The sequence below is a fragment of the Mustelus asterias genome, chromosome 7, assembly GCF_964213995.1.
Source record: "Mustelus asterias chromosome 7, sMusAst1.hap1.1, whole genome shotgun sequence".
NCBI classification, from domain to species: Eukaryota; Metazoa; Chordata; class Chondrichthyes; order Carcharhiniformes; family Triakidae; genus Mustelus; species Mustelus asterias.
In genome coordinates, this window is record NC_135807.1 from 97,301,034 (window position 1) to 97,324,775 (window position 23,742).

Consider the following 23,742-nt stretch of genomic DNA (forward strand, 5'->3'; position numbering starts at 1 on the left):
GAATGAAGGATAGCTATTCAGAGTGGCAGAAGGTAAAAACAAGAATTAATGCTGGGACCACTGTTCATAATTTATGTCAATGGCTTAGACTTTGGTGTCAAAAGCACTATTTTTCCAAATTTGCGGATAAGACAAATTGAAGAAATCCTTAAAACTGAGGAAGACTACAGCAAATTACAAGATATTAATCATCTTGCAGCAAGGGCAAATACCTGGCAAACAAGTTTCAACACAGATAAGCGTGAGGTATTACATTTTGGTAAGAAAAATAAGGTCACATGTCACTAAGAAAGTAAGATTCTAAAAGGCAGAGGAGCAAAGAGATCTGGGGCTCGAAATGCACAAGTCACTGAAAGAAGTGGTGAAAGGTAATATGGCCACATCAAAGCTAATCAAACACTACCATTTAATTCTTGATGGATGGAAGCGAAAGGAGAAGATACCCCAAAATTATTTAACCCTCGTTTTTGATTAGATTTATTATTGTCACATGTATTAGTACAGTGAAAAGTATTGTTTCTTGCGCACTACACAGACAAAACGTACCATTCATAGAGAAGGAAATGAGAGAGTGCAGAATGTAGTGTTACAGTCATAGCTAGGGTGTAGAGAAAGTAAGAGATTGAATTAGAGCATTGTTAGGGAGTTAGAATGAAGTTTTAGAAGCATAGAATGAGGTTATAAGATAGAATTAGAAGTTGTGCTGGACACAGTTTGCAAGAAGTCACCTCATGCTGGCACCATCTTGTTTCTAGAGTGCATGGAATACTCTACATGGTCTGGTCGCCATATTATGAAAACAGTATAGAGGCACTGTGTGGGATGGGGCTGCAAAAATATCTTTACAAGGATTATGCCAAAATGCAAGGTTATGCCCATCAGTAAAAGATGAACAAGCTGAGTCTCTTGACTCTTGAGATGGTCAAGGGTTGACTTAATAGACTGACAATGGTTAATAGAGATCTTTAAAATTATCCTGTCCCGTGGCGGGGACAGGAACATGGAGTATTTCCTGCTGCTGAGACTGCGGGAAACCATGCCATATCTTCAGTACCCGACTTCATTAGTTATACATCCATATTCCATGGCAGGGCAGGCATGGTCTGCCATCATATCCGGGCATCGAAAAGGTGCCCAACATCATCAACCTAGCATTGACGAAAGAAGATATACTTTTTGATAAAAAAGATTTTCAGGAACATTCTGAGGCAAGAAGATGGACTTCCTGAAACAGAAGATCGATCTCCAGGGACACTCTGAGGCTGGAAGGGCCTCCCCATGACACTGAATCTGGAAGGCCCACCTGTAGATGCTTTCCCCAATCCACTACTGTGGGTTCCAGGGTTGCTGGCGGCCTCCATCCCAAACCCTGGAGGTAGCCCCAGGCATTGAATCCCGACTTCTGCATGTCATGTTGCTCCAGATATGTTCTGGACTGATAAGTCTTATGGAGAATCAGGACTGGGGGCTGGGGGGGAGTGAAGATTCCAATCTGGTGTTCATCTGCATCCCATTCGCCAAATGCAAATCTGTTTCACGCTGGTTTTCAGTGGGATTTTCGATGCACCAGTAGAAGATCCTGTGGGAAATTCATGCCGGTGTGAAATTGATTTTTGGACTCCTGCTGAATTCTCCCCATCTTCCGCCTTTCAACCTGTTGCAGGGTCATGGAAAAATTTCATCCCCAGAGTGTTTTTCCATTTGTGGAGAAAAGGAAAACTAGAGGATGTCAATATATGATAGTCATCAAAAAATCAAGAAGCGAATTAGAATACATTTCCTTATCTAGAGAGTGGTCAGAATGTGGGACTCACTACCACAAGGATTAGTTGAGGTGAATAAGGGGAGCATTTAAGGGAAGATTAAAAAAGCAAATGAAAGAGAAGAGAATAGAGGGTAATGCTGATATAGTTAGTATAGAAAGGATGGGAGGAAGTTCCAGTGAAACTTAAACATTGATATAGGAATGTTTGGACTAAATAACTCGCTTTTGAGCTGTAAATTCAGTTTAATTCTATGTAATACTTAACTCTAAATATACAGGGAAAGATCCTGAGGAGGATGCATCAGTGAGTGCTGCAAAGTGTGCTTCATTATGTTAGCCTGAACGAGAAAATAACCATTGTCAGTCTGGAATTTATGAAATAAGTTATTTATCACAGGATATTTAATACACAATTACCACTTCTGCACAGTATCACATGCAGCTCAGAGTAAATCAGAAGCTCAGATTTCTTTATAACTGTAATATACAAAAACAAAGGTAAATACATTTTAACTAGGCTGTAATTTTAGCAAGCACTAACCTTTTGGAAAGTAGTTTATCTACCTGTGAAAAGGTCAAAGTCAATGTGTAAAAGGCAAACAGACCGCCTGCTTACTGCATTTAAGGAGTTACATGTGGTTCAGTAAGTGGTTTCTCTTCCGCAAGTTGAATGATTCTAAAGTAACTTTTATTAACGGGTGGCATTTGACATTCACACAAGTACAAGCTTTGAAGAAGCAAGCCGATATTTGACAGAAAACGCCTTATATTACAACAATTCGGCCATTTTAAATTCGTGGTCCTCAGTCAATTTCATCTCATGTTTTAAGCCTCATTCAATCCACTGGCAGGTCCTCTACGTTTTGCACTGCAGATATTACAGAACTGTTTAAAATGAAAAAATATGTTAATCTGTACTGCTCCTACAACAAAGCTGAAGTAACATTTTACCTTAGGTATGAGAAGACTGAAAACATTACAGAAATTTGTAACCATTATCGTAACATCTTTGACATGTCTTGTGACTGAGTGCACTTCCTCCATGCCTAACTAAGTATATCACACATTGCAAATTGGATGTCCTTAACACCAGTGCAGGAAACTGCAAGCATGCAGAACTGCTTGTAAAAATAACTCTGCTATAAAGAGCTTGTTTCATGGAGCTCGAGTTCTTTCTGCAATATTTTTGCAACATAATATTGAGCTAATTAAATATTGGGTAGACCAAAGTCATTGTCTTCAACAGCTGTCACAAACTTCATTCCCAAGCTAGGGATTCCATCTCCCTCCCTGACCATTGTCTGAGGCTGAGCCAGACTGTTTGAAACTTCAATATCCTATTTGACCTTGGGCTGATCTTCCAATGTCATATCCTCTCCATCACCTAGTTCACTTAGAAATCATAGAAACCATAGAAACCCTACAGTGCAGAAGGAGGCCATTCGCCCATCGAGTCTGCACCGACCACAATCCCACCCAGGCCCTACCCCCACATATTTACCCGCTAATCCCTCTAACCTACGCATCTCAGGACTCTAAGGGGCAATTTTTAACCTGGCCAATCAACCTAACCCGCACATCTTTGGACTGTGGGTGGAAACCGGAGCACCCGGAGGAAACCCACACAGACACGAGGAGAATGTGCAAACTCTACACAGGAAGTGACCCAAGCTGGGAATCGAACCCAGGTCCCTGGAGCTGTGAAGCAGCAGTGCTAACCACTGTGCTACCGTGCCGCCCCATAATATTCACCTCCATAATATTGCTCTTCAGTTGCTGAAACCCTCATCCATGAATTTGTTAACTCCTGATTTGACTGGTCCAATGTTCATCTGGCTGGTTCCCATCATCCACTTTCTGGATACTTCGGCTTCTTCAAAATTCTGCTGCCAATATCCCACCAAGTCCTGTTCCCCGGCTCCTGTGTCTGTTGATTTACGTTGGCTTTCAGTCCAGCAATTCCTCAAATTTACAACTCGCATCCTTGTGTTGAAATCCCTGTATAGCCTCATCTCCTCCAATGTTTTTAAGCTCCTCCAGCTTTTACCACACTCTTAAACACTCTTGAGGTTCTCCACTTTGTTCTCCTGTGCATATCCAGTTTCTTTCACTCCACCACTGGCAGCTGTGTGCTCAGGTTTGGCCCCAAACTTTGGAATTACTTCCCTAAGTCTCGCTGCCACTCTCTCTTACTTAACAATGCCCTTTAAAACTTATCTCTTTGAACAAGTATTTGGTCACCTATCCACTATCTCCTTATGTGGTTCAGTATTTAGTTTGATAACTTTCTTGCGAGTTGTCTTGGAAAATTTTATTATGTTAAGTGTTATATAAATCTAAGTTGGTGCTGCTGTTGCTCAGTGGAAAAGAAAATTGGCTGGTTTGCTGCAATTCTCTATCATTTATTTTGCATTATCAGCCCAAAATTAATTTCACCCCCATAAAATATTTCAAGCCTGATGCAGTCAGTCAACCCTTGCTGCCTAAGCAGATTAATCCCCTTTCAGAGACTGATTGTACACATTCTCATTTTCCTGCTTGCTTTTTCATGTTTGAATACAAGAATGTCACAAGGGATTTCATTTTGGTTATAAATATGAAGATGAGATAAAACTTTCCAGATGAAAGAAGCCACAGAAACAAATCTCAGGAGACAAACGAAAGATCTTTTGGGAACACATGTAGATTGATAGTCAACTCTTCTGCTCAAAGTTGATTTTAGAAAATACAGTAAGACAAGAGCAAATATATATTGATTATAAACTATAAACAAAGAACACCTTGTTATCAACATTTAAACTTAAATCTAGATGTCAAATAGTACTTAATGTAAGGTTTACTGGACTAATATCTGGAATGGGGCTGTTGTCTTAGGAGGAAAGATTAGACAGGGTAGGCTGTGCCCGCTGGAGTTTAGAAAAGGAGACTTGACTGAAACATACAAGATCCTGAGGGGTCTTGGCAGGGTGAATGTGGAGATAACATTTCATCTTGTGAAAGAACCTAGAACTAGGGAGTTACTGCTTAAAAATAAGGGATGCCATTTAATACAGAGATGAGGAGATTTTTTCTTTCAGAGGGTCATGAGTCTCTGGAACTCTCTCAAAAGACAGTGGAAGCAGTCTTTGAATATTTTTAAGGCAGAGTTAGATAGATTTTTGATAAGCAAGGGGGTGAAAGGTTATCAGGGGTAGGTAGGAATGTGGGGTTGAGATCATCCATGGGTCTTATTGAATGGTGGAGCAGGCTGGAGGGGCTGAATGGCCTACTCCTGCTCCTTATTCGTATGTTCATATGTAGAACCTCTCACTGCAGCTGGATAAAAATGGAAAAACATTCCTGCTTCAGTTCTAGAATATTTTCTTCTCAAGTTTTGTCTGAAAAGAAACCATCTTCGAATCATTATTATCAATCACAAGTTGTAGTAATGGAGGGTTAGAGTCCAACTACAATACAGAAAAATTGGAAATAACGTTCACACAAATTCCATAACTCTTATTGCTCTACACAAGCTAACAACAACATACCATGCCAGGAGCTGGAAGGCAATCCTTGTGAAACATGTGCCTGCAGTGAAAGACCACCACACTGAATGTTTTTGCAGTGTCTAAAATGAGGGAACACAAAATATTGATTTAAAGAAACTATGGACACGAGTACAAAGGAAAGTATTGCAGATGCTGGAATTCTGAAATGAAAACAGAAAATGCTGGAAATATTCAGCAAGTCGGACAGTATCTGTGGAGGGGAACACAGCTAATGTCTCAGGTGCTGATGACGGATAATCACGACTGAACATAAACTCCGTTCCCCTCCGCAGATGCTGTCTGACTCACTGAGTATTTCCAACATTTTCTGTTTTATTATACATTAAAAGGTCTTACTCGAAGTACAGTAAAAAACAATGCTACAAAGAAGGGTATGAGGAAAATAGAGTAGCAAGCTTATTTGAGATCTGAGGGTAGTTGGACCTGCCTGTTAGAGAGTCATCTCAGACCCAGATAAAGGTCCTATGCTCAGGTTTACGAACCATGGCCAGTGGTGCAGCCAGTGGATTTTTGGTGGTAATGGCAGAAGAGCTAGAACCTGGGAGGATAACGGCTGCTTACAGGTAGCAGCAGATCCTTTGGGAAAAGGATCTGTGCCTTCCTCATGAGTGCTCAAAGGAAACAAAGGGAAACTACCTCTCATGTTATTTTCCCTAGTCATGTTGCAGATTGAAATTGAAAATGGGAGGCACTTATGAATCAACTGAAGAGGAAAGAGCAAGACCATGAGGTGTGGAGAAATGAGCTGACCTTGGGCAGATAAGCATTATAATACCTGAACACCAAGATAGCAAACCTTACTGAATTATGGAACCCTGACTTGATGTCCCAAGGAGTTGAAAAAAACTAGGTCAAAGTTTATTAAGCCACTCTCATTGTCCAGACATGATGAATACTACGTAGTAACCCAGACCACACAAAGGAAATCTGTCAAAGTTGAATGGGACCATAATAGAGAATAAAGATTTGACACTTCACTGACTTTTCTTTTTTGCGGGCCATCTGGGACCTTTGTTCACTTGTAAACTTGGGACACTTTAAGAGATTCACCAAAAATATGATGAGAACACAAAGATAGGAGAAAGCATATGCAATGCTAATTTCTAAACAGAGGCAGGAAGGTAACCAGCAGCCAATGAAGGTGCGTTAGATAAATATGGATGATAGTAAGTCTTTGGGAGGCAATCAAGACTTAGTTTAAGATTAAAAAAAGCAACAGGAATTGTACATTTATATTTTAGCAAAGTTTTTGGTCTGTAAAGATGGGAATAGGGAAAATATTTTGGAAATGATCCGAATGATGCTTAATTAGAGGAAGCAGCGTTATTGTACATGGAGGTGTTCCAAATATAGGAAAGTGATTAGCAATCATTCCATTTCGAATTCTAAACTTCAATTGCCAAGAATCACTGGCCCAATAAAGGATCATTAAAGGGCTAAAGGAAACGAGGTCTGATACCATTTACCATTCGAGTCAGATAAGGCTATGATTGCAATCACCACCGAAACATGAGCAAGGTGCCAGACACAATTGAACATCTATGAACATTAATCATGTAAAAACTCAGAAATTTTACACCATTGTTAATAATGGAGTGGGATCGTAACTGGAGCACTCTAGCCAGCCATGCAAGCCTACTTCACCACTCAATGAGATCTTGGTTGATTTGTGCCTCAACTCCTGAGGCTGAAATTTCCTCTGAGGTGGCAATTGCAGATCAAGTGGTTTACCACCCACACTACTTTCAAGGTAGAGTGGTGGGGACAGGCTGGAATCAGGGTTGCTGTCTTTTGAAACAGGTGCAAGGCAGGAAGACAAGTGGGCAGATACTAAGATGGACAGGTTAGAAGGCCTGCCTCCATTCGCTAGGACATTGGTCTAATTCTGTACCAATGATAGACACCCTAGCCCTCATGCCTTCACTCACATCTGCCACTTCCCATATCATCCCCTACTCCCTCTATACTCTCCTGTTCCTAAATATCTTCACATGCCCTTTCATAGCCCTCCCACAGCTCAATCAACCAATATTCACTTTGGACAGAATTCATGAGCCCAATAATATTGGAAAGTCTTTGACATGCTTATGAAACTCAAATTAAACAAACAGCCATTTAGAAAACACTTAAAACCTAATCCTCTAGGAGTTTATAAAACTGTCAATCTAAACAAAATCTCAAAATTCCCCCGGACAACTGTATCAACAATCCCTGTTGTGCTGAATCTATTAGTGGTATTTGGAGCTCAGCCAAGCATCCATAATGAGATTCCATTGCATTGTGTCAACAAAACCTCTGGAGCTGGATACATTAAAGCTTTTGAAGTAGTTAACAGACCTGTTGCACGGTTTCAAAGGCTAAACAGATGGCTGACCTGTCAACCAATGAAAAGAAATCCAGTACAGGGAGCTATTGACACAGTTAAATCGATTTCTCAATACTGTTCAATGCAGAAAAGCACTTTAAACTAATGTATCTGAAGACTTCCATTTTCACAATGCTGGTAAATTTACCTTTCTAAACAAAGCATCTATCATCAATCACCATATTAAAACCACACAAATTATAAAACAGCATTATACTATGACATGTAAAGTTAGCCACAGCCTTTGAATTTACCTATCAGAAGGTTTCCGATTCCACTACGGGCTTTCTGTGTGGTTCACAACACCCTTGAATTGACATGAACCACGTCTCCCATTTTGGGGATCTTTCAGAAGCCAGTCCGATTCCACGAATATTGCAAATCACCACTGCTGCAATGGAGCTGTCTGCATTAGAGTTGCTGTTTGTGGATTTGCCACATGCACCAGTACCCGGTATACTTAGACATACCACACAACAGGAATGGGGATGGAAATTTCAGAACTAGCTCTTGCCCACCACTTTTTCTCCCCGCTGACAGTTTCCCATGTTGGGATACCAAACTCTGGCCCCCTACATCTGCCTTAGCTTTATATTCCTCTAAACCTTAACTTAGTAATAAGAATATCCTGTTTTGAAAGCTCCCACTGCCTTAGAATCTACTATTTTTGGGGTAGAGAATTGCAAATTTCTATTTGCATCTATTGTTTCCTTTCTAAATTGTCAAGCTCTAATGTTCAATGATGACCCCTCATTCTTGACTTCTCCCACTAAAGGAAAGGGTTCCTTGATCTGCAGATCCATCTACACGATCCAATCCTTTCAAACGTTTAAACACCTCAATCCTAAATATTCTTAGTAATGAAAGGGGTTTTATAAATAAGGCCCTGAACTGAAGTCATAAAATAGCTTCTGTTGTAATTTGAGTCCGGTAGACAGAACAGGCTGAACTTGGATGTCACAAAACAGTAGGTATGGTACTAGACTAGCACGCCACTGATTGTGGGGTCAAATGGCAATTTGCATTGTTCATAATAGTGAGAAAGTGAAAATAAAACATTATTTCACTTACGGCGGTTTGAGAAAGAATTTGAGACAGAATAGTTTGCATGCCATAAACAAAATAAATATTCTTTCCTGAGCTACAGACATATACCAGATTGAATATTTTAGATAAGTCAATACATGAATGAAAACTCCACTGACTCACAGGGCTGTTCTCTTTACCCAAAAGGGGAAAGGAATGGGGTAAATGTTTAATTCTTCATGCTAAGTGAAAATAGTAATTCAACACTAAAGTTATGATTTTAACATCAAATGAAGAGAAGAAAAGAAAGCTAAAAGAAATACATCTGCAGAAAGGTACTTTGACTAAACTGAACTGCTGTATCATGCATCCTGCTGCTGAATAAAGGTAAAATTACAGTTCACCGAGTTTTACTTTATACCACATAAAGAGCACGACAAAGTGTTTTGTATTTTTCCAGATTTACAAGCCTTTTTCTCCATTTATGTTACCCACCTGCAGGCAATATGGGTGAATGACATGATTCACAAATATTCTCTTCTGCAAGAAAACAGAGTGATTATTGTATATTCTGCTGACAAGACATCATTTCTATCAAAGAATAGTTATCTGGCCCCAAGCCAATCATTCACAGAATTACATTACATAGCAGGAGGTCATTTGGCCCACTGTATCTGTGCTGGCTTTTAAAAAGTGCTCCTCCTCTGCTTAAGTATTAGAATTATAGAATCCATACATGCAAAAGGAGGCCATTTGGCCAATCGAGCCTGCACCAACAACAATCCCACCCAGGCTGTATCCTTGTAACCCCACGTATATACCCTGCTAGTCCCTCTGACACTAAGGGGCAAGTTTGCATGGCCAATCAATCTAACCCACACATCTGTGGAGTATGGGAAAGCACAGTAAGAAGTCTCACAACACCAGGTTAAAGTCCAACAGGTTTATTTGGTAGCAAATACCATAGCAGGAGGTCATTTGGCCCATTGTATCTGTGCTGGCTTTTAAAAAGTGCTCCTCCTCTGCTTAAGTATTAGAATTATAGAATCCATACATGAAAAATAAACCTGTTGGACTTTAACCTGGTGTTGTGAGACTTCTTACTGTGCTTACCCCAGTCCAACGCCGGCATCTCCACATCATGAGTATGGGAAAGCCAGAGCACCTGAAGGAAACCCACGCAGACACGGGGAGAACATGCAAACTCCACACAGACAGTGACCCGAGGTCGGAATTGAACCTGGGTCCCTGGCTGTGATTCAGCAGTGCTAACCACTGCGCCACCATGTTGCCCGAGATAAAAATCAGTCTGAAAGGTACAGAGGGTACAGAATTCTTAGAATACATTCAGGAGAACCCTTTGAGCCAGTACATAGCCAACATAACAAGAACATTCTCAGTTCTGGGCTTAGTTTTAGGGATTGAGAGGTTGAGATAGTTTTATAAAATTATTTCATGATGTGTGGGTTTCACTGGGTAGGCCACCATTTATTCCCTCACTGTCCTTGAGAAGGTGCTGTCAAAGGAGGCTTGGTGAGTTGCAGTAGTGCATCTTGTAAATAGTATACACTACTGCCACTGCACATTGGTGATAGAGGAAGTGAATATGCAAGGTGCTAGATGAGATACCAATCAAACAGGCTGCAATGTCCTGGATGGTGTTGAGCTTGAGTGCTGCTGGTGCTGCACTCCAGACAAGTGGAGAGTATTGCATCACAGCCTGACTTGTGCCTGTGGATGGTGGATAGGCTTTGGAGAGTCAGGAGATGAGTTACTCACCATTGTTGGTCTATTTCAGTTTCTGATTAATGGTAACCCCTGAGGATATTAATAGTGGGGGATTCAGCAATGGTGGCGCCATTGAATGTCAAGGGTAGATGGTTGGATTCCCTCTTGTTGGAGATGGTCGTTGCCTGGCATTAGTGTGGCTTGTATGTAACTTGCCACTTATCATACCAAAATGATGAGAAAATATTTATTTTTGTTCACAGTAAGATCGGTAACCAGGGAGCACAAATTTAAAATAATCCGTGGAAAGATTAGAGGGGAATTGAGGAATAGGTTTTCACCCAGAGGGTGGTGGGACATGGAATTCAGTGCCTGAAAGGTTGGTCAAGGCAGAAATCTACACTTGCATTTGAACAATATTTGGAAATTCACCTGAGGTGCTTAAACCTAAAGGGCTTTAAAATAAGAAATGGAAGGTGGGAGAGGCTGGATAACTTTTTTTTCAGCCAGCATAGACAATGGGCTGAATGGCCCCCAACAGTGCCATAAATATTTCTGTTTCTCTGTCTCCATGGGACTGCAATGTTTTCCTTTTTAAATATGTATCCAATCCCTTTCTGAACATTACTACTACATCGACTTTAACCACCCTTTCAAGCAATGCATTCCAGATTATCATAACCTTTTGCATATAAAAAAAATCCTCACTAGTTCTTTTGCCAATTATCTTAAATCTGCATTCTTTCGTTATCAACCCTTGTGCCACTGGAGGCTGTTTCTCCTTTTCATTCCATTAAAATATTTCATAGTTTGACCTTTGTTAAATGACTCCTTAACGTTTGTGCTCTAACAAACAATCTCATCTTCTCTTGTGTCTCCACATAACTGAAGACCCCGAGCTCTGGTACCATTTTAGCAAATCACTTCTCCTACACCCTTTCCAAACCCTTGCATTGTTTATAAATTGTGGTGCATAGAATTGGGCATTACTACAGTTGAGGGCTAACCAATGGTTTCTAAAAGTTTAGCTTAACGACCTTGCTTCTGTGTTCTTGCTGTATTTATAAAGCCTTAGTAACTTGTCATATCACCTTCAAAGATGTATGTAGAGCCACAGGTCTCTAATTTTGCATTCTTTAAAATTGTACAATTTCCCTTTTATTGTATCTCATTCTTCCAAAGTGCATCACTTAAAAGTATATATAAAATATAATCTGCCATGTCTGTCCATTGCACCAATTTGTCTATGCCCTCCTTTAGTTTACTACTATTCTCCTTAATGTTTGCAACATCTGAGTTTAATGATGTCTGCAAACTTTGAATTATGCCCTCTGTAACTGTCCAGATCATTAAAATACAGCAAAAATGCAGGAGTCTTAATACCGACACTTGGCAAACCCCATGGTATATTGCCCTCTGTCTGAAGGATGCCCTTCACCACTACTTTCTGCTTTATGTCCCTGTGCCACATTTATACCCACACCGTCACTCGTTCTTTAATTTGACGGACAATAATTTCAAAACACTAAAAGCAGGAGAGACCCCGAGAAAGTAGCAAGAAAAAGTCAAATTCCATTTATAAAGCAGATTTTTAAATTTAACTGTATTGACCGTGATGTTTCATCATTCGAGTTAAATTTATGTTTTAACTTTGAACACAATTTATTGAAGATTGAACTGTGTGATGAGTCAATAGTTATTCAGTGTGAAAATGTAATTCCCCACGGAATATTTCTAAGGATAAAGCAGAAATATTCAACAACATTGACTGTCAGCACAATTTTAATTATAGCTTCACTTGTACACTAAAGATGCAGCAAACTCTGTTGAATGGATAGATTCAAAATTTTATTTTACCATCAACGCAAACTCCTCTCAGCTGGGTTTTATGCATTTTTTTCAGCAATGTCAGACAATCAGAAACAATAATCTTTTTACACCCCTCCCGCAGCAAAATCTGCAAGAGAAAAAAAACAAGTACAGCTGTAACAATAAAAAATATAAATATTCTCTTATCTAAGACAATTTCCTATTAAGATGCCACCAAGGTGGGACATGTGGGGTGAGGAGGTAAAGAGAGAGGTTGTGTTATTCTCTTGTCATGGAACAAAAACTGCTGTTGGATAACAGTAAAGTAAGAACTTGCATTTATGTAGAACCTATGTCCCTTGGATATTCCAAAATACTTTGCAGCCAATTCATGAGGGACACAAAGAAAAATAGCAGCTAGTTTTCAAAAAACAAGGTTCCATAAACAACAAATAAGTTGAATGACCGGTTTATCGGTTTTAGGTGGTGTTGATTGAGGGAAGAACATGGGTCAGGACAAAGAGACAATTCCCTGTTCTTCAGATAGTGCCATGGGATCTTCTAAATTCACATGAGCCACTGGGAATGGGGGAGCGGGGGGTGGATTGAGATGGTGGCTTAATCTAACATCTCAACCAAAAAAAGGCACCTTTGAGAATTACACTGAATTGTTACTCTAGATTATGCACCATTCAGGCTTGAACCAAATTGATTCAAAGGTAAATTGACACTACACTGCACTAGTTAATAGAAAACCAGGAACCATGTAACAGTCAGCTCAAAAGCTTCTAATTTATTAAAAACTTGCAAGAACCTTTACTCACTAGGAGCTCATTCCGTTGAGATTTGAACTCCACTATTGACTAGATAAACCCAAAAATCCAAAACCATTAAAAATGGAGTCACTTACAAAAATACATGTGTTAAAACCTGCTGCACTGCCTCACTCTTTACAAATGTTGGCATCTCTAATGAGATCAGATGACCACTCTTGTCCTAATGCACTGACTAGTTTGGAGTGCCATGATATATATGAGGAGCCAGGGTGTGGGGGCTGAAGGCTGACTGACCCTCGCAGAATATTTGAGTGCGGGGCTGGGAGGGACACATTTGCTCCTCATGGCGCACAAGCAGGACTATAGAAAGCAAGAACCTCCTGAATCCATTCTGCCCTCAGCTGTTAGGTTTCCAGGGGTTTGGGAAACCCATGTAGGATAGCGTTAACTTAAACTCGCTATCAAACTATCATCAACAATGCCTCATTTACATGTTATAATTTATGGGTCCACATCTCCTCAAACGCTCCAAAAGCCTCGGTGGTTAAAATAAAAGGAGTTGAGTTTTGATTCCATTGATTTCACTATTTAACTCTACTTGCCCCTCAGTGATACTCTTGAGCTTAAACACCCTCTGTCCTCAGCAGTTTGTTTTGGTTTTTCACAACATCTCATCGAGTTCAGCCAGTCAGTGGCTGTGGACATCTTGTGGACAATGGTAATGTCCCTGGAAGCTCTGGATTCAAGTCGGGACTTGTTGGCCATGGAAAGAGCATTCAAGATGCAGTTCGACAGACAGATAACCAGCTGGGAATCCTTCCACCACCTCCCCACTATTAGCCAAAGGGAAAAAGTGTGAAGATGCATAAAAAAAAGTTGCTAAACTCCACACAGATTAAGAAGGTCCCAGGCTTGATTCCTGGTTTGTGCTGAGGAATGATGTGGAGATGCCGGCATTGGACTGGGGTAAACACAGTAAGAAGTTTAACAACACCAGGTTAAAGTCCAACAGGTTTATTTGGTAGCAAAAGCCACACAAGCTTTCGGAGCCCCAAGCCCCTTCTTCAGGTGAGTGGGAATTCTGATCACAAACAGGGCATGTAAAGACACAAACTGATAGCCAAGTTCTGCACACATGAGGACGGCCTCAACCGGGATATTGGGTTCATGTCACACTATTTGTAAGCAGCCTGCCTGGACCTGCAGAGTTTCACTGGCTGTCCTGTCTGGAGACAATACACATCTCTTTAGCCTGTCTTGATGCTCTCTCCACTCACATTGTTTGTATCTTAAAGACTTGATTAGCTGTAAGTATTCGCATTCCAACCATTATTCATGTAAATTGAGTTTGTGTCTTTATATGACCTGTTTGTGAACAGAATTCCCACTCACCTGAAGAAGGGGCTTGGGGCTCCGAAAGCTTGTGTGGCTTTTGCTACCAAATAAACCTGTTGGACTTTAACCTGGTGTTGTTAAACTTCTTATTGTGCCGAGGAACACAGGAGGGCAAAAAGTAAAAAAAAATCTAGCAAAATGACTCATGGTATATTCAGTCCCAGCTTTACACTTGAATAGTGCCCGAGTATGTTGCTTACAGCATGTTGTTCTCCCTAAGACCTTCAATATATACTAGTGGATTACCTACTGGGGTCAAATTGGACATTTTTTGGATCATGGTTTTATATCAAGTGATATTACCATGGGCACTGTGGATTGCTGAGAACGGGGCCAGGGAGTTGACATGTGAAATCTAGTTTCCCACTTCTCAGTCCCCTCTTCACAGGCCCCACTGCATTTCCATCTCTCCGTCTTCTTCCGTCAAACTCCTGTGGAAATTCTACCCAATGCTATATTTGCTCTTTTTCCTCCAATCCCCCTTATCTCTCCCACTGAAACTGACCTGCAAGTTATAATCTTGAAGGATCTTCACTAGCGAGTCCCGCAGGTTAGGGATCTCCATGCCTTCCTTTATTCGGTAAATCAAGAGGATAGGATCAACGTGTGTCCCAATATTGTTCAACAGTCCAGTTATAAACGCTGTGGAGGTAGAAGAGAAGCTGTTGTTAGGAGGCAGTTTCAGGGCCTGGGACAATGCACAATATTCACGTACTTCTCAACTCCAAATCAACATCTTATCTAAGTGCTGAATTCCAACCTCTCAATCCCATCCTACCCTATAGGATGTTAGTACTCTTAAAGTAATGAAATCTCTTAAAGCCTAGTTTGGAAACCACAATTAGCAACCGTTTGGAATAATACCATAATTCCCATTTTCCTCAAATGTAGCTGAAACAAGGAAGGTCAACAATTAGCCAAACCTGAATCAGACACTAAGTTAACATATCTTGTAAAGTTTGATCCAGAAGTTTTCTCTGTCAATTGACACCCAGTTATCAAGATAGGGGCAACCCCAATATTGCTATCTATGTTCACTCACAGCCAATGCTAGGCATTTAGACTTCTGCATAACTACATGTATTATATCTGAATGGGTTATGGTATAACAGTATTTACTCTGAGGGATTCTAATTATACCATTATCAGTCTAATTATATACATTTCAGGATACAATAAAACCCTGTGTTTTAAAAAGCTAGGGTAGGTGCTTGTGATCTCAAAGTTATTTATTGATTACATCTGAACTTATGGAAATCAGAGTGAATGAGAAGCTACTTCAGTAACTCAAGTCACAATGCATTTGACCATAATTTCATCTTGAGGGCAAATTAGCTAACATGTGACAAGTTTGATGCTCAGACATAGAATGATTTTTGATATAAATGCCACAGCCCGCAAACAATTCCTGTGACTGTTGTAGCCTCGTAAGTACAAAGCCCAGCAGACTAAATCAGTGGCTTCCTCTGAGGAGTGAACCATCTGAGAATGATAGAGGACATGCCTCTTATTACACTGTTTTCTTTAGTGAATCTTCTCAGGAAATCAATTTACTGACAGTTTAGGTTTCACCAAAGACCTGGCGAATACTCTCTCAGAGGTGATGCTAAACGTTACTGTAATGAACTTCAAATCTAAAACACAAGCATTAGAGAGATAAGTAAATTAAGACATTTAGCGAGAGTTCCATAGTTTAGTAGTACCATCACTGATGATGATAATCCAGATCCCCCACCCAAACTATTAAACTGGAGAAGGCTGCTGATCACTCAGGGAAAGAAGTTAAAGAGGAAGGAAGCCAGGGGATAGGAATTCAACTTAAATATAAAGTTTTCAGTGGTGGTATGGCATTATTTTACATCACTCACTATAAGAAACCAGATATGCTCAGGGTACAAAATACATCTTGAAAAGCAGCTAAAACTGTGACAAGCATGAGAATAAAGATAGATATAAAGGTAATGCTTTTTCTCCTATAACATTTTGGTAACTCTTTTGAACTTTAAGTTTACTAAGTTTGGGAAATTCAGTCTTGACTATGTAGCATTTATTAGTGACTTGAGGCTGATCCAGAATTGGCCTCAAAGATCTCCATATAACTATGGACATAAGCCATAAGTAGTTTCTTCTTAGAATACAATGAAATCATTCCGTAGATGGCTTCACAGAAACATAATGAGACAATAATAGACATCAAGCCAAAGCAGGCAACATCAGGACAGGAGACCAGGAGCCTGATCACAGCAGCCTATTTTAAGGACCAAAGGGAGAGAGTGAGGGAGGGAGTTGGAGAAATCCAGGGGGTGGAGGGAATTCCAGAGATTTGGGCCTCAGCAACGGAAGTCGTGACTTTGCATGCTGCTATGGATGAGTTGGAGAAGCACAGAAATCCAGAGATGGAGGACCAGAAGGTGTTTTTGGGAGGGGCAGAGGGCGTGGTTTGGCAACTGCAAGAGTACAGAAGTAGGGAGAGGCGAGGACATGAACGACCTTGAAAAAGGATGAGAATTCTAAATTGAAGAATTTAGGGACTGAGTTAATTTTGGGCATTGAGCGTAGGGGTGATGGGAATGTGGATCTTGGTGAGTTAGGATTTGGGCAGCAGAGGTTTGGAAGAGCTGGTGTTCACATGGAAAATGAGAGTTTGGCCAGGAGATCATTGAAATAGTTGAGTCTAGAAATTAGTGATTGAGCAGAGATTATGGAGATGGAATTAGGCACTCTCTGAGATGGAAAGTATATGCGATCAGAAGTTCAGCGTTGAATAAAATGTGAAGGTTGTAAAGCACCGGGTTCGATATGACACAGTGACTGGACAAGGTGAAAGGATCAATGAGAAGGGAACAGGACAGTGGTGGGGCCTGAAGATTATGACTTTTTAATCTCCCTCATGTTGAACTGGAAGAAATTGAGATCAAGACCAGATGTTAGGCAAGTAAAAAGACAACAGAAGCAATGGAGGGATCACAAGAGATGGTAGAGACAGTGCTGGGATTTTATTAGCAGACTTGTGTAAACTGGCCGCATGGCTTTGGGTAGCATCTGGCTAAGGAACTGGAGGGACCAAGGATAGATTCTTGGGGGAATTCCAGAAGTGACAGCACAGTGGAGTTTGAGGAGCTATTTGTGGAGATTCTGTGGCTGTGATGGGTAGGTAAGAATGGAATCAAGGGTATTCCCACTATACTAGACAACGGTGGTGAGCAATGGAAGAGGAGAGTTGGATTAACTGAATCATAAACTGCAGACAGATTGAGAAGGCTAGGAGGAGTGCATCATGACCACAGTCACTTAGAATGTCATTTGTAATGTTGATTAGGGCTGTTTCATGCTATCGAAGGGACAAAAATGCGATTGGAGAGTTTTAAGCATGGAGTTGCATGAACAATGGGCATGGATTTCAAAGACAACCTCTTCAAGGACTCGAGTGTAAAGGGAGATTGGAGATGTGGCAAGTGTGTGTATTATGATCCCAGCTGACTTTACTACTGGACAGTCAGGTCCCAAACAGAACCCTGGCTCAACAGACCATGACTTTTATTTTTTGTTTAGAGACGTGGATGAACAGAGTCACAGATCTGCCTATTAACTTTTTACAAAAGAATAAAACATTTACCAAACATGAAAAAATTGACTATCATTCAATACTCCTTCACCCCACCTATATCTTCACAGATGACAGATTTTAAGGATAGCACAAACCTTTAACGAGGTCCCACGTGGGAGACTTGTAAAGAAGGTAAATTCATATGGGATACAAGGTAATTTGATAAAGTGGTTTCAAAATTGGCTCAGTTGTGGGAGAGAGGGTGATGACAGAAGGCTGTTTTAGTGACTGGAAGTCAGTGTCTAGTACCATAGGGATCTGTGTTGGGCCCCTATTATTCATCATTTATATAAATGACATTGATGATTATGTGGGGGATAGAATTGGTAAGTTTGTGGATGACACAAAGATTGGACGGGTGGTTAACAGTGAGGCAGAGTGACTTGGGCTACAAGAAAATATAGATGGAATGGTCAAATGGTCAGATTAGTGGCAGATGGAATTTAACCCTGAAAAGTGAGAGGTGATACACTTTGGGAGGAGTAATTTGACAAGAAAGTATTCAATGAATGGTAGGACACTTGGAATTTCTGTGGAACAAAAGGGACCTTGGCGTGTTTGTCCACAGATCTCTGAAAGCGGAAGGACATGTTAGTAGGGTGACTAAAAAGGTATATGGGACACTTGCCTTGATCAATCGAGGCACAGATTACAAAAGCAGGGAAGTCATTTTGGAGTTGTATAGAACTTTGGTGAGGTCACAGCTGGAGTACTGTGGGCAGTTCTGGCCGCCACATTAGTGGAAGGATGTGATTGCAGTGGAGGGGGTGCAGGGGAAATTCACCAGGATGCTGCCTGGGATGGAACATTGAAGTTAAGAAGAGAGGTTGTGTAGGCTTGGGTTGCTTTCATTGGAGCAGAGAAGACTGAGTGGGTGACATGATCGAGGTGTACAAGATTGTGTACAAGAGGGGAGAAGGAGCAGCTGTTCCCCTTAGTTGAAGGGTCAGTCATGAAGGGACATAGGTTCAAGGTGAGGAGTAGGAGGTTTAGGGGATGTGGTGATGGTCTGGAATGCGCTGCCTGGGAGGGTGGTAGAGGTGGGTTGCCTCACATCCTTTAAAAAATATCTGGATGAGCACTTGGCACATCATAACATTCAGGGCTATGGGCCAAGTGCTGGCAGATGGGATAGGGGGGGGAATTAAGGCGTTTCTAATGTGTCGGTGCATTAGGGCCTCCTCTGCGCTGTATGATTCTATGATTCTTATACTCTTAATATTTTCGTTAGGTAGACAGTCCATGTGAACTAACAGGCTAACTGTGGCCAGACACACCACACTCTGAAACCAAGTGGCAGATGCCACTCAATACAACTCTTGTGGATTTCTCATCAAATCCTCCCCAGTTGCTTGTCACTCCCTGTGAGTCAACTGGTGTCACTGGAATTGACATCCACATGGCTGTTTCCAACTCCACTCTCAAAGAACACGCCTTAGAATCTTCTCCCAAACAACACTCTCTCTCGGATACCTTCACCAAGGATCTATGCCAAGGATTTCAATTTCTTCTTTCAGTATTCCTCTGCCTTGAACTGCCATGTGTATTTAAGCTTCCACACAACCTCTCAGCTACACAGCCATGCCAATCACAGGGTGTATTAAGGTGTCACCAACCTTAGTATTACTTTAGATGTCTGACTTATCATTAGCCAATTTACCCAGCTCTTAACCTTACAGCTCTATCTTTAATTTCAGTGAAAAATACCCTGTTCAGATTCCAGTTCTTTGTCCCTTTGACTTCAGTTTTCCTGGGACTCCTCTTTTCATCTCCTGGTTTCCAGAATATCTGTTCTTTGGCTTCTAGGACTTGCTGCTCCTTACTCCATTGCCCTGTCTCTCTGTTGACAGTTTCTGAGAGAACAGCTTTCTTCTCAAGTACCTGGTTCCAACTGAACCACAACTGCTTATGCTTTTCAGCCTGGGTCCCTGGTTGCTAAGCATCAACCTAGTCTTTCTTTAAGCTCTGTTTGTCTTCATATTGTAAACCCTTTAATTACAATGGAGGTAAAGTTTGAAATTAAACTAAAAACCCACAGACATGCAGGCACTTTTGTTAAACATGAAGCTAATTAAAGTCTTAATCCTTTCTTATACAGAAAGGCAACATTAAACTTACTTAAAGCTATATCATATTTCTAGTATTCATTTCTAATATCCACAAATTCACAATGAAAGATCAGCAAACTGTCTAAATTGCTAATGGTTTAACACTATTTACATACGTGGCTTGTCAATGGAATGGGAGATGAGGTCCTCCCACAGTTCAGCATCATCTTGCTCCTTGGCAAACTCAATGGCTTTGTCTACGTCTTGCAGCTCCTCAGTTATCATTTGGAGTGCTCGCCGACTATTACCCATTCTACCTGTATGAGAAAAGAAGGCATTAGACTTCAGTTGTGGAGAGGTGCAATCACTAATCCCAAAATGTTATTAATTCTGCTCCAGTAGAAATGACAGTGGGGTAGATTTTAAAACTTTTAACATTGGGAGGAAGATAGGTGATATCAGATTGAACTCCCACTCCCATTTACACCCCAGCTTGATTTTTCTTTCTACTGACTTCAAAGGAAAAAAAAATAGCAAAAAAGCCAAGGATGTGAGATGACCATCTCTCTAACACAGCTTTCTAAGTTACTCCCCATCTTAATATTCAGAGACTTGGTGACTTTTACTACGAGAACCTTGCTGGCACAGTGATTAGCACTGCTGCCGCACAGCACCAGGGACCCAGGTTCAATTCCCAGTTTGGGTCACTGTCTGTGCGGAGTCTACATGTTCTCCTGTGTCTGCGTGGGTTTCCTCCGGGTGCTCCAGTTTCCTCCCACAGTCCGAAAGACGTGCTGGTTAGGTGCATTGGCCATGCTAAATTCTCCCTCAGTGTACCAAATAGGCACCAGAGTGTAGCGACTAGGGGGATTTTCACAGTAACTTCATTGCAGTGTTAATGTAAGCCTACTTGTGACTAATAAACTTTAACTTTAAATGTTTGCATAACTGAATTAGCAAAGGACATTTTCACCGGTGGTTTGCAAGTTCTATTAAAGAATGTGTCTAATCTGGTCCTCAAACTTCACAGCTCCAAAATGGACAGTTAAATAAGTAATTCCTCTGGGTGTGTAAATGGAAAATGAATTTGTCAATTTGAGGTGGTTCATTACGGTGGTAGAAATAAGGAGGCCATGTACTTCTGGGCAAATAACAGCCCAAGCTGCAAAGAGCTGCAAAAGGATCAAGGGTTACAGATACACAAATCATTACAGGCACCAAATAAAAACAGAAAATGCTGGAAATACTCAGCATCTCTGGCAGTTTCATTGGAAAGGAAAACAGAGGAACTTGTATCAGGTGGCTGGCAGCTCTCTGGAGGGGGGAGGTGGGATTTCCTCCCCACCTGAAGGTGGTGGTCTGTCTCCAGCTAATTAATGGGACATTAAGAAGCCTTGGGGCAGTCGTTGGGAGGAGGTCTAAGCACCCCACTGTCTGTTCCAGCGATGGGATTACATTTATGCCCATACTACAAAAAGATTATGGAAGCACTGGAGAAAAAGCAAAATGAGAGAGGATGTAATTATCAGGACAAGACTGAACAGTGTGGTTAGCACTGCTGCCTCACAGCACCAGGGACCCAAGTTCGATTCCAGACTTGGGTCACTGTCTGTGTGGAATCTGCACGTTCTCCCATGTCTGCGTGGGTTTCCTCTGGGTGCTCCGGTTTCCTCCCACAGTCCGAAAGACGTGCTGGTTAGGTACAGTGGCCATGTTAAATTCTCCTTCCGTGTAACCGAACAGACGCCGGAGTGTGGCGGCTTGAGGATTTTCACAGTAACTTCATTGCATTGCTAATGTAAGCCTACTTGTGACACTAATAAATAAACTTTAAACTTAAACATGATCAAATTGTGCACTAATATATGCTGTTTTGATATTTCTGATGTCAATGTGTACAGAAAGACAGTAGAGGGCACTGTTTACCATAAAGTCGAACACAATCGATATACTCTCGGATTTCAAAAAATGCTTTTCCTTTTAGGCAGAAATGACAATAAACCTTCATTTTATCAATAAAATTTTATCAGCTTTTGAGATTAATCTTGCAAAATTTCTGGATTATTACCTGTTGCCTGAGCCATGTGCAAATTGGCATTGGTCATATGAGATTAGAGAAATGAATGGGTGACTCAAATCGTGATGTGGAATAACTGATTGCGGTTTGTGAATTGCTGTTGGTGCCAGATCAATGGGCCAAATAGCCTCCTCCTGCACTGTAGGGATTTTATGATTCTGGAGAATTTGAAACTGAACAGTGGAGGCAAGGGATCAAATCTGGGAAGATGTAGTAAACCAAGTAGGCAAGAGAGAAAGATACAAGCATGGAAAATAATAAACAGACCATGAGAGGAAGGAACAGAGAGGACAATTCGAAGAGTAAATCAACAAATAAAGCTAGATGCAACACAAATAATAAAAGGACGAAACTAAAGACTCTGTATCTAAACATATGTAGCATTCAAAACAAAAGAGATGAACTGATTCGTTAAATAGAAATGAATAAATATGATCTGATAGCCATTACGGAGACAGGGCTATATGACGATAGAGATTGGGGACCAGAATATTAAATGGTACGTGGCATTTAGGAAGGACAGGATGCTTGGAAAAGGTGGAGGAGTGGCTCTGTGAATTAATGATGGTATTAGCACAACAGAGAGGGATGACCTAAATTCAGAGAACCACGAAGTAGAATCGGTTTGGATTGAGATGAGAAATGATAAAGGCAAGAAATCACTTGTGGGAGTGGTGTACAGGCCTCCCTAACAGTAACCATATGGAAGGACATAGTTATAAAGGAAGAGATAATGGGAGCATGTCAGAAAGGTACAGTGATAATCAAGGGTATTTTAATCTACATATAGACTGGAAAAATCAGATGGGCAACCATAAGTTGACAAAATGTTCTCGGGAAAGTTTTTTTAGTACAGCACGTTCTGCAGCCAACCAAAGAGTGCATTATACTAGGCCTGGTATCGTGCAACGAGAAAGTATTAATTGATAATCTCATGGCGGAGGCATCTCTCGGTAGCAGCGATCATAATAAGATTGAATTTTACATTCAGTTTGAGGGACAGAAGAATGTTTCAGAGACTCATTTTAAAATTAACTAAGGGCAATTATGAGGGCATGAAAGCAGAACTGGGAAACAAGATTAAGGAATAGGTCAGTAGCGATGCAGTGACAGACGTTTAAACGGATATTTTAGAGTACACAGAATAGATACATTCTAATGAGAAAGAAATATTCCAAGGGGAGGACCCCTTAACTAATAAAGTTAAAGACAGTATCAAACTTAAAGAGAAAGCATATAATTGGGATAAAGACAGGTGGTAGATCAGAAGATTTGACAGAATATAAAAAATAGCAAAGAACAACAACAAGATTAATAAGGAGGGAAAAATTAGAGTATGAGAGAAAGATGGTTAGAAATATTAAGATGGATAGTAAGAGTTTCTATAGGTATTTAAATAAGAATTCAAATAAGCATTGATCCAATACAAAGTGTGTCTGGGGAACTGATAATGGAAAGTAGGGAGATGACAGATGAACTGAACAGGTATTTTGCTTCACCGTGGACAATACACGTGGCATACCAGAAATAGCCATAAATAAAGAAAGGGATGGGAGGGAGAAACTCAGAAAAAAGTACAATCACCAGGGAAGTGGCAT

General features: G+C 40.7%; 1 protein-coding gene across 1 annotated transcript in view; it reads right to left on the bottom strand.

The window, feature by feature from the left end:
* Window positions 1-1,329: 1,329 nt before the first annotated feature.
* vps41 (VPS41 subunit of HOPS complex) overlaps window positions 1,330-23,742 on the bottom strand; it is a 169,899-nt gene continuing 147,486 nt past the window's right edge. Inside the window, exons 24-29 of the mRNA XM_078216544.1 lie at window positions 20,244-20,384; window positions 14,918-15,054; window positions 12,290-12,389; window positions 9,200-9,244; window positions 5,293-5,372; window positions 1,330-2,650 (exon numbers count right to left, since the gene is read on the bottom strand). Coding sequence (XP_078072670.1) covers window positions 2,591-2,650; window positions 5,293-5,372; window positions 9,200-9,244; window positions 12,290-12,389; window positions 14,918-15,054; window positions 20,244-20,384 — 563 coding nt within the window. The 3' untranslated portion in view covers window positions 1,330-2,590. The remainder of the gene's footprint in view (window positions 2,651-5,292; window positions 5,373-9,199; window positions 9,245-12,289; window positions 12,390-14,917; window positions 15,055-20,243; window positions 20,385-23,742) is intronic.